The 15,015-nt window shown below is 57.5% G+C and overlaps 1 protein-coding gene across 4 annotated transcripts; it reads right to left on the reverse strand.

The window, feature by feature from the left end:
• Positions 1 to 727: 727 nt before the first annotated feature.
• On the reverse strand, positions 728 to 14,350 carry CACNB3 (calcium voltage-gated channel auxiliary subunit beta 3). 4 transcript variants are annotated; one of them, XM_072972876.1, is made up of 16 exons: positions 13,046 to 13,256; positions 11,190 to 11,334; positions 9,667 to 10,827; positions 7,964 to 8,094; positions 5,852 to 5,974; positions 5,509 to 5,631; positions 4,915 to 5,030; positions 4,576 to 4,640; positions 4,357 to 4,376; positions 4,078 to 4,158; positions 3,817 to 3,875; positions 3,540 to 3,649; positions 3,113 to 3,264; positions 2,821 to 2,916; positions 2,547 to 2,696; positions 728 to 2,079 (listed from the first exon to the last, which is right to left on the reverse strand). In XM_072972876.1, exons 10-16 carry the CDS (start codon positions 4,120 to 4,122, stop codon positions 1,765 to 1,767), a joined length of 927 nt encoding a protein of 308 aa, XP_072828977.1. In that variant the 5' UTR covers positions 4,123 to 4,158; positions 4,357 to 4,376; positions 4,576 to 4,640; positions 4,915 to 5,030; positions 5,509 to 5,631; positions 5,852 to 5,974; positions 7,964 to 8,094; positions 9,667 to 10,827; positions 11,190 to 11,334; positions 13,046 to 13,256; the 3' UTR covers positions 728 to 1,764. The 4 variants fall into 4 exon arrangements, with proteins under 4 accessions (XP_072828977.1, XP_072828976.1, XP_006202983.1 ...); XM_072972875.1 differs by lacking the exon at positions 7,964 to 8,094; XM_006202921.4 differs by lacking the exons at positions 7,964 to 8,094; positions 9,667 to 10,827; positions 11,190 to 11,334; positions 13,046 to 13,256 and adding an exon at positions 14,253 to 14,350.
• Positions 14,351 to 15,015: the final 665 nt, after the last annotated feature.

Raw genomic sequence — 15,015 nt, forward strand, 5'->3', positions numbered from 1 at the left:
AAGCCACTGACAGCAGGATCGGAGTGCATCTTCCCTCCCCAGCTCTGGCCTCACAGAACTTGCAGCTCTGGCCTGGGCACCCTCTAGGGAACTTTGCACAAGGGTGAGGAAGGAAAGCAGCTGTGAAACTTTGGCAGGGGAGGCAGTCAGAACTCTCCCGCCCTGTTGCTGTGTGGTTGACATCAAGTCTTCAGTCCCTTGCCTGTGGCTCCCTAAATGCTGAGCCCACTGCTCTGCTCATGGAGGGGTGTGGAGACGGGCACCAGAGGCACCAAGGAGTGATGAGCTGGGCCCGGCTGAGTTTAGGTTGCGGGGAGAGGGCTAGAGAGCTGCCCAGCCTGGGTCCTCCCCCAGTACTTTTATTCACGCACTCTTCCTTAACCCTTAGAGAGCTGGGCAAGTATATGGAGTTCAAATTGCAACAAATTCTGGACCTTTTGGGCCTGAGGCAGGGACGGTATAAGGCTGTGACTAAGCCTCTTCTCCACCTCCCTAAACAGGTCCCTTCTGTGCTGCTGAAAGTTTCCCTCCAGGCCCTGGGCATGAGGGGGTGGGTGAAGGGGTGCCTGGAAGTGTGGTGCCTCCCCCAACTCTGTCCTTTTCCCTTCCCACTCAGTGGGTCCTTTGTGACAGAAAGGAGGCCAGGATACTTCTTTACCTCCTCCAGACTCGGGCCATCCAGTGAGGAGTTTGGCTGCTTAAGCCAACAGAGAACAGGAGCCTGAGGGACTGTGGATGGTGTTTATTAGTGATGACAGTGAGGTGGGGCAGGGTCTTGGGGAGCATGCTCTGTAGGTCACACACTAGAGCCGTAAGTCAAGGGTAGCCGGGTAGACGGGCCTCTGGGGGCTGTCCACGGGATCCTATCTCTCCCCATCTAACCCTAACTTAACAAGCAGCAGCTATGGATCAGGGAATAAAGTCAGGCCCATATTCCCCAGGAGGCATGAGAGCCAAGAACAGAAATGACAGGATGCAAGAGCAAAAGAATGAGGGGGGCAAAGAGGCCCCCGAAGCTGTCCATACATTCTCCGCTACACACACCTTCCCTTCCCAAACCCCCAATCCAGGCTGGCTCCCTTCCGCCATTTGGCTTGACCCTGTTCCTGGTCCCTGGTCCTTTCAGGTGTTAAGAAGCTTCCTGGCAGGTGAGGAGAGCCCTTCCCTTCAAGAGCTGCAGCTGCAAGGCCTTTGGCCCTAGCCTGGCCTGCCTGTGCTCCAGCCTGTGTGGATGCCCACCCCAGCTGATGGATGGGAGTGCCACCCTGTTGGGCTTTGATTGTCTCATTTCTAATGTGTGGCAGTGAGGTGAGTGGAGGCCCTCAGACCCCAAAGCACAACCCCTGAGTCTCTTGACTGTTAGGATTACACCTGCTCAGGGACCTTGTTTCTTCCTCAGGCCATGCTGCCCACACCCCCACCCTCTAGTCACTTTGAGGGGGCATCCCTTCCCTGAGTCTGGGAGGAAGGCCCCTGCTAAGGGGATCCTGGCCTAAGGGCACTGCCCAGTGGGGCAGCTTCTTGTGCAGGAGGAGAGGAAGGTGCCAGGGGTGCAGCACACACAGCTAGTACCTGGAATGGGAGGCTGGGGTGGGGGGTCACTGCTTCTCCCAGACTGCAGGCAGACCTGGAGCTGGGGCCGGGCAGGGGGTTTTAGGGGCTGAGCCTAGTGCCAGCCTAATGCCAGTCTAACTCCAACCTGCCTGGAGCGGGCGCCCCAGCCAGCTGTGCCTGTGCCTGCCAGGGTAGGGCAGCCGGAGGCTGTCAGTAGCTATCCTTGGGCCAGGGCCGGTTGCGCTGCCAGTTCCGGTCACTGAGGTTGTGCTCCGAGTCCTGGGCGAGGAGCCGGTCTTGGGGGTCATGCCCATTTGCACTAGGCAGCCCCGAGGTGTGCTGGCGGTGAGGCTGGTACAGGTCCTGGTAGGCATCTGCATAGTCCTCCTCCAGGTGGCGGGAGCTACGCTGTGAAGATCCTGTCCAGGCTTGGCGGGAGCTCTCGCTGGCCTCATCTGAGGGCATCAAGCTGTCCCGCTCAAGGGGTGAGTGCTCCTCACCACGCTCCCCTAGCAGCTGCTGGTTCTGGGGGCAACAACAGCTTGAAGTGAGGCAGTGCAGACCTCGCCCTGGCCTCCCTTCCATCTCTAATAGGGTGGGGGATACTCCCCCTCAACTCAGTCCCTGGGTACAGCAAATAGTGCAAGGAAGGAGAAGCATACAGGAGCATTCTTCCACCTCAGACGTGGAAAACTGGTGCTTTTGACTCTTGTAAAATTCAGGCTCTGACTTCAAGACAGGCTAGGAGAACGGTTTGGAGAGTGTGTCTCTTTTGAGTCCTAGAAAGGTGGCCTCTGATGACCCATCTCATTGCTTTATTCCCACTCTCATCAGGAAGTGCCTTCACCCATCTGCCCTAGCTCTGCACAGCAGAGCTGAGTTCTCTGATCCTTTGCCCTTCAAACTGGAGGCCAAGGATGATGCTCTGGGCAGGGAGGGGCGCTGCCTTGGCTGGCTTAGCCTGAGCATCTGTGCCTATTGAAAGTGGTTACCTGAAGTCCAGGTATGGCACTGGGAGGGCCCAGAAGTCCAGGGCTGGGGGCTGGGTGGTGGGTAGCCCTCCAGTAAACCTCCAGGTACTCAGCCAGGTGCTCACAGGCATCCTCCAGCTGGTTCTCATCCAGAATTACATCGAATGACTCCTGCAGGGAAGGGAAAGGGGGAATGTTGGCTTTTTCTCAGCAGCAGTCCCCCACCTATCTCCGTCACTTCCCCAACCCTGGGAGACCAAGAGTTGGGCACAGGAGTAGCTGCCCAGGCACTCACCGGTGGGCACTGAACAAGTTTATCATATGCCATCATCTGTACAGTCAGGTGCTTCATCTGTGACTTCCCCCGGGAGCGGATGAGACGCTGGAGTACCTGAGGGAAAAGGGCAGAGCTGGGCCTAGAAAGAACTGTGCTTGTGGTACAGCATGAGGAGCAGGCGACGATGACTCAGAGTTGTGCTAAGTAAGGGGTAGGCAGGGAAAGGGAATCGGTCCCTGTGGGCAGGGACCAAGCAGAGTTGTACTGCATTCTAGGAGGGTAGCCTTCTCCATCACCGCTGCTGACTTACCTTCGGTGACGATACTTTGACAAAGACGATGATGGGGGCCAGTGAGGTCTTGGCCAGCTGTGCTGGGTGGTTGATGGTGTCAGCATCCAACACTACTAGCTGCAGGGATTTGGCCAGCTCGAAAATGCGCTCGATCTCACTCTGTACTTCAGCTATGGAGGGAGCCAGCGAGCCGCAATGCTCACCAGTGGCTCCTCCCACTTCTTACTCTGACAGGGTTTGGGGGCCTCCCAAATGTGGATGGGAAGGAACTGGAGGGAGAGGGTGTTCATCAGGGCCTGGGCAGGCAGAGGGAATTGAGGAGACTGGGGTGGGTTCTTGCCAATCCTGGGGCAAGTGGTAGGGGTTGGGCAGGAATGCAGGTTGTTGGAGGATGGTCTCACTAATGCTCGAGTAGGCAGAGGAGAAGAAGATGGGGGCTCCTCACCAATGCTGGAGCGGGCAGAGGAACGCTCAATGATGGTCCTCTTGCCAGGATTATTGAGCACAGATCTCTTTGCCAGTGAGAGGTCGGCTGTGACTCGGGTGATGGAGATCCTGGGTCGGGGTGGAGGAGCACAGCCCACCTCTAAATTTCAAGCCTAGCCCCCTCCTTACCCAGGTCCTGCCAACTTTCACTTTAGAGAAGACTTTGCTACAGGCATCTGGAAGAAGGCAATGATTTCTCCTTGGTTCTCATGCCACCCCAGGTCAGGGCAGCTTACCTGCCATCAAACCTATGTTTGAGGAAGTCGAAGAGGGCCTTCTGCATCATGTCTGTGACCTAGGTGGGAGGAGTGAGAGGAAAGGCGTGGAACTGACTGAGGCCCCTCTTGGAGGGAAGCAGCATCCTGTGGAGCCCACCCGCTCCACATGAAGACCTTGACGAGGGGGCCTGTGGGAGGGACATCCCCTCCCACTGTTCCCGGGCCCCTCCTGTGGTGGGCTTGATGGAGGTGACTCTGGGGTCAGGGACTTCCTCTTACCTCATAACCTTTGAGAGAGGGTCCCACCAGCACCACAGGCCGCATGGAGGGCACCACATCATATGGGGGAACATGTTCTGCCTGCAGAATTGACCTGAGGTCAGGCAAAGTCATGGCCGTGTGTCCTGCCCTTTGCCTGACTGGGGGTGGGGCAGATTCAGAAGTTCTAGGCTCCCTCCCCTCTGTGTTCTCCTGCCCCTCCAACAATGACTGCCCAGAAACCTGTCCCCAAGGCCAGAGCCATGAGCCCCCCAAGCCCAGGCCCCTTCCTTGACTCACCTGCTTTTGCTTCTGCTTGGCTTTTTGGAAAAGGAAATAAAAGATTAAAGTTGGTGAAGAGGGGAAAGGCCCTGGGGGCACGGTATTCCCTTCCCCAGAGGAGACCCTGGGCTTCTCCCAGCTCCAACCCCTTCCCACACTGTTCACCTGGGAGACTCTCCCTTCCCCTGTGTCTCAGTTTCCCACCTACCCAAGACGGGTGGGTTGAGGGGAGGCTACCTAGAGATGGAGGAGGGGAGCGTCGGTTGCCAATGTCACTCAGGCTGGAGGGGTTCCCAGATCTCCTGAGAGCAGAAGGGGAGGTCAGTAAGTGTCTGTGTGTCTGTGCTACACATCATTTAATAGCTGGATACATTTCCTTATCTTTTAGCTAGTGAGGGAAGTATGTGTGACATATGAGCATTTGCGTGTATGCATTTGTATCTGTGCGGTGAAAATGTGCACACTGAGTGTATTTGTGGGGGGATAACGTGTTGCCTGTGTGGTGATGTGGACCATGGGTAAAGTGCATGCACACCTCTGGGGTGTGTGTTTCTTGAGTCACAGCCCTGTGCTTACCTGGCCTTCTGCTCCTGCTTGAGCCGGATGCTCTCCAGGCGTTGGGGGCTGGGGATGAAGGCGATGTCTCCGCCCTCTTTCACCAGCCGCCCGATCCACCAGTCATTACTGTACTTCTAGGGGTGGGGTGGAGCAAAAGAGGTGGTGAGAGGAGGCCGCCCAGGCCCAGGCCTCAGTCCCCGCTTTTTGGTGTGAAGGAGTCAGGGAGCCATTCAGAGAGCTGATCTGAGGAAGGCAGCACAAGCAGCAGAGTCGGGGTCGGGGGCAGTAGGTGCCCGAAGGCAGAGCAGCCAGGTTTGAGGCCCCCAAGATTTCAGTGTGAGGCATCATGGCTGTCACAAGGAACCTAAGAGGCAACTAATCTCACTGCTTCCTTTACAGATCTGGAGATTGAGGCCCAAGCCAGGCCTCAGGAAGATGGAGACCCTGGGGATTAGGTCTTGCATGTGAGGGGTGTGCCGGGTGTGTTAAGAATTAGAGTTGAGGAATTTGGGGAACTGTTTATAACTGAGGACTGAAGCAAGAGGCATGGGAACTGGGTCAAGAGTGGAGAAATAGAAATTAAATGCTTTCTGTTTGGAGGGAATTGCTCACCTCTTTAATGTGAAGAAAATCTTTGGCCTCAAAGTTAACTCCAGAGCCCTGGACTGGGCACTCCTCGTCCAGTACGCCACAGTAGCTGACATTGGTCCTCACAGCAAATGCCACGGGTTTGTGCTAGAGAAGTTGACCATAGGTGCAAATGAGGGGTGCTTCAGAGTTCCCCTTCCAGTGCCCCATCAGCAGAGGGCGGAGGCCCCATCAGTCTGCCCATCACACACATGCTCTTGCACACTCATGCACATCCTGCCCACTGACCCCTTGAGACTTAGGACCTAGCACAAGTTTCCACCCAGCCTGGCCTGGCCTGGCCTGCCCCCAGCCCGCAAGATGATACCTTGGCCCTTTCAAGCTGCTGCTGAGCCTGGCTCTCCACTTCACGCCGGGCACTCTCCCGGTCCTCCTCCAGGGAGACGTCTGAGTCCAGCGATGGGCGGCTGGTATAGGAGTCAGCTGAACCCTGGCATGGGGGAGACGCTGTGACCCCTGGGCTCAGGTGTGAAGGGCACTACAGAGGTACCTCCAAACACTACAGTGGTGTCTCCACTAACCTTGGCCTCTCCATCTCCACGGGGGCAGCTGACCCCACCAGTTCCTCCTATCTCCCCAAGAACCATCCCAGTGCCTCTGGGGCTGCAGAAAAGCCAGCCTAACCCATGTGTGCTACGATCTGGACCCCTCCTCCCTAAACCTATTAATACTGCACCTTTGAACACAGCCTTCACTTCCCCCCTTCCTCCTTTTTCTCCCCTTGACCATGTCCTCCAAGACAGAGGGAAGGGAGATGTATTGAAGATGAATATATTGGAGATGATTTGGAATCTTGTGAGTCCAGAAGACCTAGCCCTCTTGTTCACACCAGCCTGCAAAGCAGCCTGGATGTTATCCCTTTAAAATGCCTGACAGGAGCACAGCCAGCCAGGTACGGTCAAGAAACATTGGTTGGCATGACACTAGCCCTGAGTGTCAGGATATAGCTACCCACCCTCTTCGATCCCATCTCCCCCAGGCCCTACCCTTCCAGGGTGAAGAGGAGGACACAGGGCTCCCAACTCCTGAAAGTTACTTCCTCCCTACTCTCCCCGCCTCCCCCCACTTCTTTCCTCTCACACCTGCTGGAACAACTAGCAAACAAGACAGACTGAGAAGGCAACACAAAGCTATCTCCCTGGGCCCAGGTGAGGCTGGACCTCGCCTACCACCTGGCCTATGTCTCCCCACCCCTTGCCCAAGGGGATATCAGCCCTGGAGGAAGGCCATGTGGGTCCCTGGCAACCCAGCCAGGAGCAACCCTGGGGATGTTGGGGCGGGTCTTTGGTAACCTTAGCCAGGAGAGTGAGTCCGCTCACAGCAAGGATCTTTGGGCAATGAGGGTACATTTGGAGGGTCACAGAGCTCACCTTTAAGGCCATGAGGGAGATGCGAAACTGAACAAGGGAAGCTGGACCTTAGGACAGGAGGACAGAAGGCAGGATATCTGGGTTTCCCCCTCAGTCTAGGGAAAAGGGAGTCTTTTGTTTCCTGCTTTAGTTTCCCCTCTTTATGGGCAGAAGCCAGAAGTGATCCTTCCAGCAATTCTGAGATGCAGGTGGCACAGGTAAGGCAGGAGCCTAGATATAGGGTCCACTTGGTAATGTGTGCATGTGTGTTTAGGAAAGGGAGTTTAGTAGAATGTTCTCTGAGGAACATGCCTTCAAGCCCACTGTGCATGACCACCTACAGAAGGCAGCAGGGGCCAGGCTCCAGGTGGGGAAGACAAACTCACACACCTGCTGTTGGCCACGCCCTCTGGCCCAGCCCCACCATGGGCTAGAGGGCTGGTCAGCCTGATGGCAGCCCATGTCCTAGAGCGTAAGTGCAACACAATTGTCTGTGGGAGACCAGAGGCATGAAGATAGCACAAGGTGGGGGGGGTGTCTTCCATTATTATATAGAGAGTGTTCCCCGTCTCTCTTGAGAAATTGAGGCTAGCTTGGCAGCAGGATAATGAGCGACTGAACCCCAGGAAGAACCTCTGCACCATCAGTAGAGTGGGGTCCTCCTTCCAGGGTCTTGGGCACAAGAGACACCTCTGTGGCAAATGGCTGGCTGAAGTGAATAGGGGCCAACAGGCTGGGAGGCAGGAGGCCAGGTAGGATGACCACTCACTTTAATACGTAATATCAGATGCTTCCTAGATGCCCAGACCCGTACTGGGAGAGGAGTCTGACCTTTACTCTCTGTTCTCCAGGCTCTCAGGCTAATTTAGTAACCTTCATGTCCTTGCCTGGGACACCTGGGTTACCTGGCCTCTCCCCCTAGGATGTGAATGACGGGATCTCTTCCTAAATGTCTAATGAGTGTGCTCGGAATGGAATCCCTTCTTCATTACGCCGGAGTCTTTCAAGCTCTGGTATCACTCAGGGAAGCCAGTCAGTGCTGCCCTGCCAAACGTACTCTGGGGTCTCACCTCTCCCACCTCCTGTTATGCCAAAACAGCTAGAGGCTCAGTACTCTGGAGCTGCCAGGAGTTGGCACCGTGCCCTGGTGGTGCCCCCCTCGCCTGGTGAGTGTGTGGGCAGGCTGCAGCTCCACTCTTGCCTGGCACGGGGGAAGGAGAGGAGGGAGATGAGCCGTTGGATTTATTTAGAGCCTGATTTCCCTCCTACTGCTTCAGAGGGGGCCTGGGGAGAGCAAGGAGCCAGTTGAGAGAAGGGGAAGTGGGGGAGGGTAATCCAGGAACCAGAGGGGATGGGGAGTGAGTGATGGGTCAGCAGGCTGCCCCCTCACACCATCCACATGTCAATCTTTACCTTGCAACAACCCCTGCTTTCTCAACTAAGGACAGGAAGAACCTTCTAGGGCCCTCCAGCCCCACAGAGAGGTTCATTTTCCAGCTCACCTTGGCACCCTGGGCTGTGCCAGCTGTCCCTTCAACTGTCAGAAAGCGGTGTCCACCAGAGCCTTGAAAATCATCTGCTCTAGCAGCAATGTAATTAGCCCCAGAGGCCCAGTGGGGAACTGGGCCCAGCAGGAGCCCAGTCCGGAGAAGGACTGACAGCAGCCTATTCTAAGCCAGAGAACTCATCTATCCTGGGCTTGGCAGCAGGAGAGGGGAGAAGACTCAAACACTCCCCTCTAGGCCCTGGAGTGCTCCTCCTTCCTTACCTATCAGGGACCCCTCCAAGCCATCTCCTTGCTCTCATAAGGAGACGTTCTTGCCTCCTTAAATATTTGAGAGAAGGGACTAAGAAGCTGCTGCCCATCCTTGCCCCATCTTTCCAGGCACTCTCCCTGCTCTCTGAGCTCCGGGAATCACTGCCTAATGAGCTGATTTGTCTCAGTGGGTCAGGAGATAAAAGCAAAGAGGAGAATTAAATATTTATCAGTTGCCTGGTTCTCTGAGCAAAGAGCTTCCTCTCCATCCCCAGGCCCTCAGTTCCTCTGGCCTCACCTCCAGGTCCTCCATGCTGAGCAGGAGCTCAGGATGCCTGCTGCTCTGAAGATGCCTCAGCAGGAGGAGTGGAATGGATGGGGCTCAGTCAGCTGGCCCACCCATGTGCAGGGTGCCCAGTTTTCAGCCTAGGGGAGAAGCCGGGCTAAAGGCAGGGTGAGGAGATAAGGCAATGCTCAGATGGACAGCAGAAGGGGATAATGGAGGTCCTCAAGTTTTATGATCCTTCTCTCCGAAGAGGCTGGGATCGGATTTTCTGCTGTAATCCAGGCTCCCTAATTTGTCCTTTACTTGAGGCACAGGTCTGGATTGGCTCCCTCTGCAAGAGCCCCAGCTTCTGCTATAGCTACCGTGTTCAGACCCCACAAATCCTCCCTTGGGAACTCCGGGCATTGAGGGAGGCCTCTCTAAAGCCTCTGTGCCCTCAGCCTCGAGCCCCTCCTCCCTCTACCCTTCTGTCCTGGGCTGTGGAGCCACCTGCTCCGAGCTCTTTCGCTACGCTAGCCCCTCTTTACACACCCGAAGCCCCCTGCTTTAGGACTGGGGCGATGGGGACCCTCTAGCATGAAAAACCCATCTCCCCACTTTCCTGGAGCGCCCCCCTACACGCCTGCCCCGTCACAGAGGCGTTTTTCAAAGTCCTGAACTGGGGGAAGGGTCCGAGGGAGAGGAGGTGTCACCCCAACTTCCCCACCCCCACCCTCCCCGTGGGCACTCACCGCCTCCGAGTCCTCAAACCCGGGCACGTAGGAGTCGTCATACATGGGGGAGTCCGGGTGGGGGTAAGCGAGCGGCGCCGGGGGCGGGAGCGGCCCGGAGGCAGAGGCGAGGACAGCGGGCCGCGCCCGGGAGATGCCACTGAGCCCCGCAGCCCTGCGGGCGGCGGCGGAGAGCGAGAGAGCGCGAAGGAGCGAGCGAGCCGCGAAGACCAGCTGCTCCGAGCTCAAATCACCGCTCCCCCCCACCCCCCAAACCCTGCCGGTCCCACCCCGAGCGCGGCTCAAGAATCTGGCGCCGGCTCCTACAACAATAGTGCCCGCCCACCTGACCCCCCCCCTCCCTGCGAGCGGGCGGGGGCGGCGGCGGGGGGCGCCGGCCACTGGGGGAGCCGGAGACCCGGCCCGGAGAGGGTGGCCGACAGGCGCTGGGTAGAAGGTGGGTCCCCAGGCACCTATAGGGCAGAGGGGCGGCGGGAAGGAAGGGGAGGAGAGACTGCGGGCGGGGCGGATCCAGGCTTGAAGGAGGCGGGGCGAGGAGAGATGCGGAGACAGAGACGCTCGGCAACCCAGGAAATACTCCGCCGGGAAACAAAGGGCTGGAGCGGGGGAGGGGAGGGGGCGCCGCGGAGACGAGACCCAGCGGAGGAAGAAGAGGGCGCAGGTTACGCGAAGGCAGGGGCCAGAGAAAGGAGGGACGGAGACAGAGGGAGGAAGGGGGGAGGCAGGAAAGTGGGGAGATTGGGGGAGACCGAGGAGGCGGGGCAGGGGCGAGCGGCAGACGGGGGAGGGGCGGCAGGTGAGAGGGCGGCGTGTCTGGGCCCTGGCCGCCCGGGAGACTCCAAAATCAAACTCCGCTGTGGTAATGGGGAGAAATGGGTTTAGGGATCCCAGGCCAATGCCAAGAAAGTAGCCCCTGCTGCCCCCTCTCCCGGCTCTCGGTCCCCTCACTCCTGGGACCCTTGCAGCAAAGGGCCTTGTTGCCCAACCCGTGCGAAGGGTGAGGTTTTGGGTCCGGCCACCCCACACCTGTTGCGCGGGCAGATTTCATCCTAGTCTGGCCAGGATGGGGGTTCCCTTCCTCACTTCTTTGCCAAGGACTGTGCCAGGCATTGCCAAGGCATCCGTGGGAACCGGCGGAGGGAGGGGCTGTTTTAGGCAAGCCTAAAAGGAGGAGGAAAGGAACCAGAGAGCGGAGGTAAGGGGATTGTTGTGTCTGGGACAGAAGGTGGGATCCTGGCCACACTGGGGTTGGGAGAGGAAGAGCAAGCCTCCGCAGAGTCACTAATGTAAGGCAAGATGCCCTCTTTAGCAAAAGGATGGGGGTGGGGTGGGATGGCCGGGATCCCGATTGGAGCCACCTGTACCAATCAGCCTCTTTCAAAGGGGCACTAACGTTTGAGATTAGAGACGGAGAAGCAGTCCTTATCTTAAGGAAACTTTCTCAGAGAACCACCTATCTGAGCTCCCTCCTTTTTTCATGTCCTGAGCAAAATTATTCCTTTGAATTTTGATTGCCTACCTACCTTCCTTCCCTCTCACCCCCAGGGGGATGTGAGATACACAGAGGGTTACACTCGAAGAGCTTCGGAGCTCAGTCCTTCGCCGTTCCCAGTGTCTCACACTCAGGAGGGTGAATCAGAAATTTGCTCATCCCCTTACCTTCCTGGGCTACAAGGGAATTAGAAAACCAAAACTTTGACAGGGTTTGATGAGATCTATAGTAGGGAAGCACTCTGTACGGGAGAGAGGAAGACCACCCAAACCAACTGGCTCCCACTTCTGCCACTGGTTCGTGTTCCCTTGGTAAGAAAAAGAGAAGGGGCCTCATCTTAAGACCGTCTTTAGTCTGCCTTTAGTCTGCCACCACCCTGTTTGAGTGGTGCAGTCCAGCCCTGCCCAGCATCTTCCTCCTGCTGAATTTGGCAAACAACTTTGTTGGAGCCCTGTGGCTCACTATTGAGGGAGACAGTCCTTTTTCACAGTTCCCACTCCTGAGTCCAACACCATTTGGGAGCTGGTTATATGTTGGATTCCTCTGTATTGGAAGATCCCAGACACTCTGTCCTCTCACTTTGTGCCCTCTCCCAGTCTCTCAGTATTCCTTATACCATATTATTCTGTCTCTTTGTCCTATTCAGTCATTCTGTCTCTTATGCTATTCAGTTCCTTCTGTCCTTCCAGAGAAGCAGAAAGAAGGCAGGAAATGTGAAAGAATAAGACCCTCAGGGTACTCTCTCTTGGGAGATGATTCTAAACAAGACAGCTGCTGGGGCATCTACTTCTCTCCCCATCTCTGAATTTACTCCCCTGGCCTCTCCTTTTGGGACTCCCTCCACCATCAGGGTGTCCTGGGGACTGTAGGTAACAGTGGATCTGCCATCAACCTCACTCATTAGTCACACACCTTGTTCTCTTCATCCCCATCTGGGATGGTAGTGCCTAAGTCTGCTCATGAAGCAAGCATTGCCATGCCAACCACCCCCAGGAGACGTGTACAAGTTTCTCATACCTGGGCCCATCCCCTGGGTCTTTCAGAAGCTTCACAGCCTCTCTCCCTCATTCCCTTATCTCTGCCCCCTTCCATTTCCTGCCTCACCCACACCTGCCCGCTCCAGTTCTCATGCCAACCTATTGACTTCCTGTCCTGTAACAAGACGTGTGCCTGTCAATCTACACATGGTCCCTAACCCTTTGTTTTTCCCAGGAGGAGCATAGAGAGCTGAGGGCGGGGCGCGGGGGAGAGGGGGATAAAGATTGGAGGAGAGGATTCCTCCTGTTCTCTTTCTAGGAGAGAGCAGTTAGACTGGCAGCTGGCAGATACCCAAGGCATGGAAGCAGGACATGTGGTGGGGGGCGAGCCTGAATAACCAGGTTTGGGAGTTGGAATTCTTGGGAGCTTCTGGAATACATTCTAGCTTCTCCTAAAAGTGCACTTAGGAAGCTAGGAAGATCTCAATCTCTGAGCATCAAATGGGGAAACTGAAGCAGGAACTAGGATCTCTGGGAAGTCCTCCCCAGCAGTATTTAAGATCTGGATAAAACCAAAGCCCCAAGCATCCTAGCTGCTGGGCTGCCCCAGGGAGTGGCATCAGGGGGGGTTGGCAGAGCACCCCCCCCCATATCTAGCCTCTTTTCTGGTTCCTCAGACAGCCCTCCCCTCCCATTTCCCAGTCCCAGTGCTTAGAAGCTGCTAGCTCTGGCTGCTCCCTCCTTTCCTACCTGCCTCATCTACCCTTAGCCTCACCTCCTTGGCCTGCCTCCCTCCCTATCACTGCAGTCTCCCCCAAATGCCAGCCCTCTTCCTAGCTCTCCTCCAACCCACTGGGGTGGGTTAACGGGATTTTCTCCCACCCACTGGGGAGGGGGCCCCCGCGTTTACCTCATTCAGCAGGAAGGTTGCACTGGAGTCAGAAAAAGACATAGACCGGGCTGGCGGCCTCTCCCCCTTCCCCGGGCCAGGGGCTCCGAGGCGGGAGCAGGACCCAGCCGCTGCTCTGCACACTGGCTCCCGCCTGCACGCCTGGCCTCGCCCCACGCCCGCCGGGCTCCAACGTCTGGTCCCTTCCCTCTCTCCGGGTTCCCTCCCCCTTCCTCCCTCCCTCTCTCCCTTCCTCCCTCCCTCCCTCCCTCTCTCTCTCTCCCTTTCTCGCCGCCTCTGTCATTCTCTCCCTCCTCTGTCGCCTTTCAATCCTGTTCTCTACGTTTCCATCTCTGCCTCCTCTCTACGGTTCCTTTTCCCTGTTTATCTGGGTGCCTTCCACTGTCCTTCCATCCCCATATCTTGCCTACCTTCTCCGACACCCCCCGCCTCGCTTCCTCCTCAACCCGCTCCCCAGAAAAGGGACTCTGGAGCTCCCACCGCCTCAGGCAGAAGGCGGGAGTAGCTCAAGGGCTGCCCAGGCTCCAGAGCTTTAAGGCGGAAGGTTCCGCTCCCTCCTGGCCCCAGCTCTGTGCGCCCGGCGCCCATCCTCCAGCGCCCGAGGAAGAAAGGCGCTGCGGTCCCAGCGACGGCTTCGACCCGTCCTCAGCAGAGGAAAGGATCGAAAAGGACTATTGCTCGTGTACGCCTCGCTTGCCCCAGCGTCAAGCCCTCCTTCTGGGTTCCGGGGAAACCACGTCCACCCACCCGCCCCAGGCCCAGACCCGGTGGCTCCTACGGGATCCAACTGGAGAGAACCCAGCCGGGATGCGCCCGGCGCCTGGGGAGCCTCTTCTGTAATTCCTCTCTTCTGGGTTCTGGGGCCGCGGGACTCCGCCCGCGAAGGCGAAGGGCGAGGTGAAGTGAGGTGGCTCCCCCACCCGCTGCAGCGCCCCCTGGGCTCACTCGCCGGCGGCCGCACACGCCCTCCAGGAGGCGGCACCCGTCCCGGGGTCCCGTCTGTTGACCAGCAGGGGTCCGGCCCTGCCAGCAGGAGGCGCTGTCTTGGTCAGAGTAGAGGCGGCGCAACCCAGACCCCCGCCGAAGCCCAAGACAAATCTCTCTCCCTATCCTCTTCGTGGTCCCACCTCCATACCCCTAGTATGGGACTCCCCACCGGGGCTCCTTTGAGATCTTTGGCCCTTCTGGAGCCTTTGGCCGCTCCTACCTCCATCCTGGTTTCCAGGGGCGCCCCCGCCGAGCCCGGCAGCGTCCTGGCCCGGCCTAGGCAGCGGGGAGTACGGAGTCGCGGGGCTGTTCCTCGGGTCAGTACCCTCTCCCGTTCCCTTCGGCAGGCACGTCAAATAGGACAAGCCCAAGTTCTGGCGGGGGAAGGGGGGTGCGGGGGTGTAGCCCCAGCCAGCTCTCTCCCTGCACCTTTCTGAGCGGATCAGCTTCTCATTGGTCCCTCCACACCCCCAATTTCCTCAGTCTGGACTCTTCGCTAAAGACGGAGGCTGGAGGGGAGGGAGGGGGTGGCTGACCCCCTTGCGGAGACAGACACACCCTGAGGCGAGACGACCGGAGTCCCCAACTTCCCCCTCGGCATCACTTTAGAACTCTTCCCTTTCAAATCAAGGGCATTCCACCGTCCCCCAAGGCCCTTCTTTTAATTCCCTTCCCCTGGGGGTTCCCAGAACCCCTCCCCTCAATCCTCAATCCCTAAGGATCTTGGAAGACTTCCCTCCCTCTCTGTTCAGCTGACCCTGCTCTTGCCCCTATTCCAGAGGGAGCTAAATTGGGGGAGAATCAGTTCTCCTCTCTCCACCCCCAGCTCCTCCTCAGGCTTAACCTGGAAAGTGCTTTGGAAGGGCGCCTCCTCCACTCCATCTGTGGTCTAGTCCAGTGGGCCCTGGATCCTCTACCACCCACTTACCCCCAAGTTACTCAGAGGAGATAAAGAGGCCGTGTGTGTGTGTGTGTGTGTGTGT

This window comes from Vicugna pacos, chromosome 12 (assembly GCF_048564905.1).
Source record: "Vicugna pacos chromosome 12, VicPac4, whole genome shotgun sequence".
Classification (NCBI taxonomy): Eukaryota; Metazoa; Chordata; class Mammalia; order Artiodactyla; family Camelidae; genus Vicugna; species Vicugna pacos.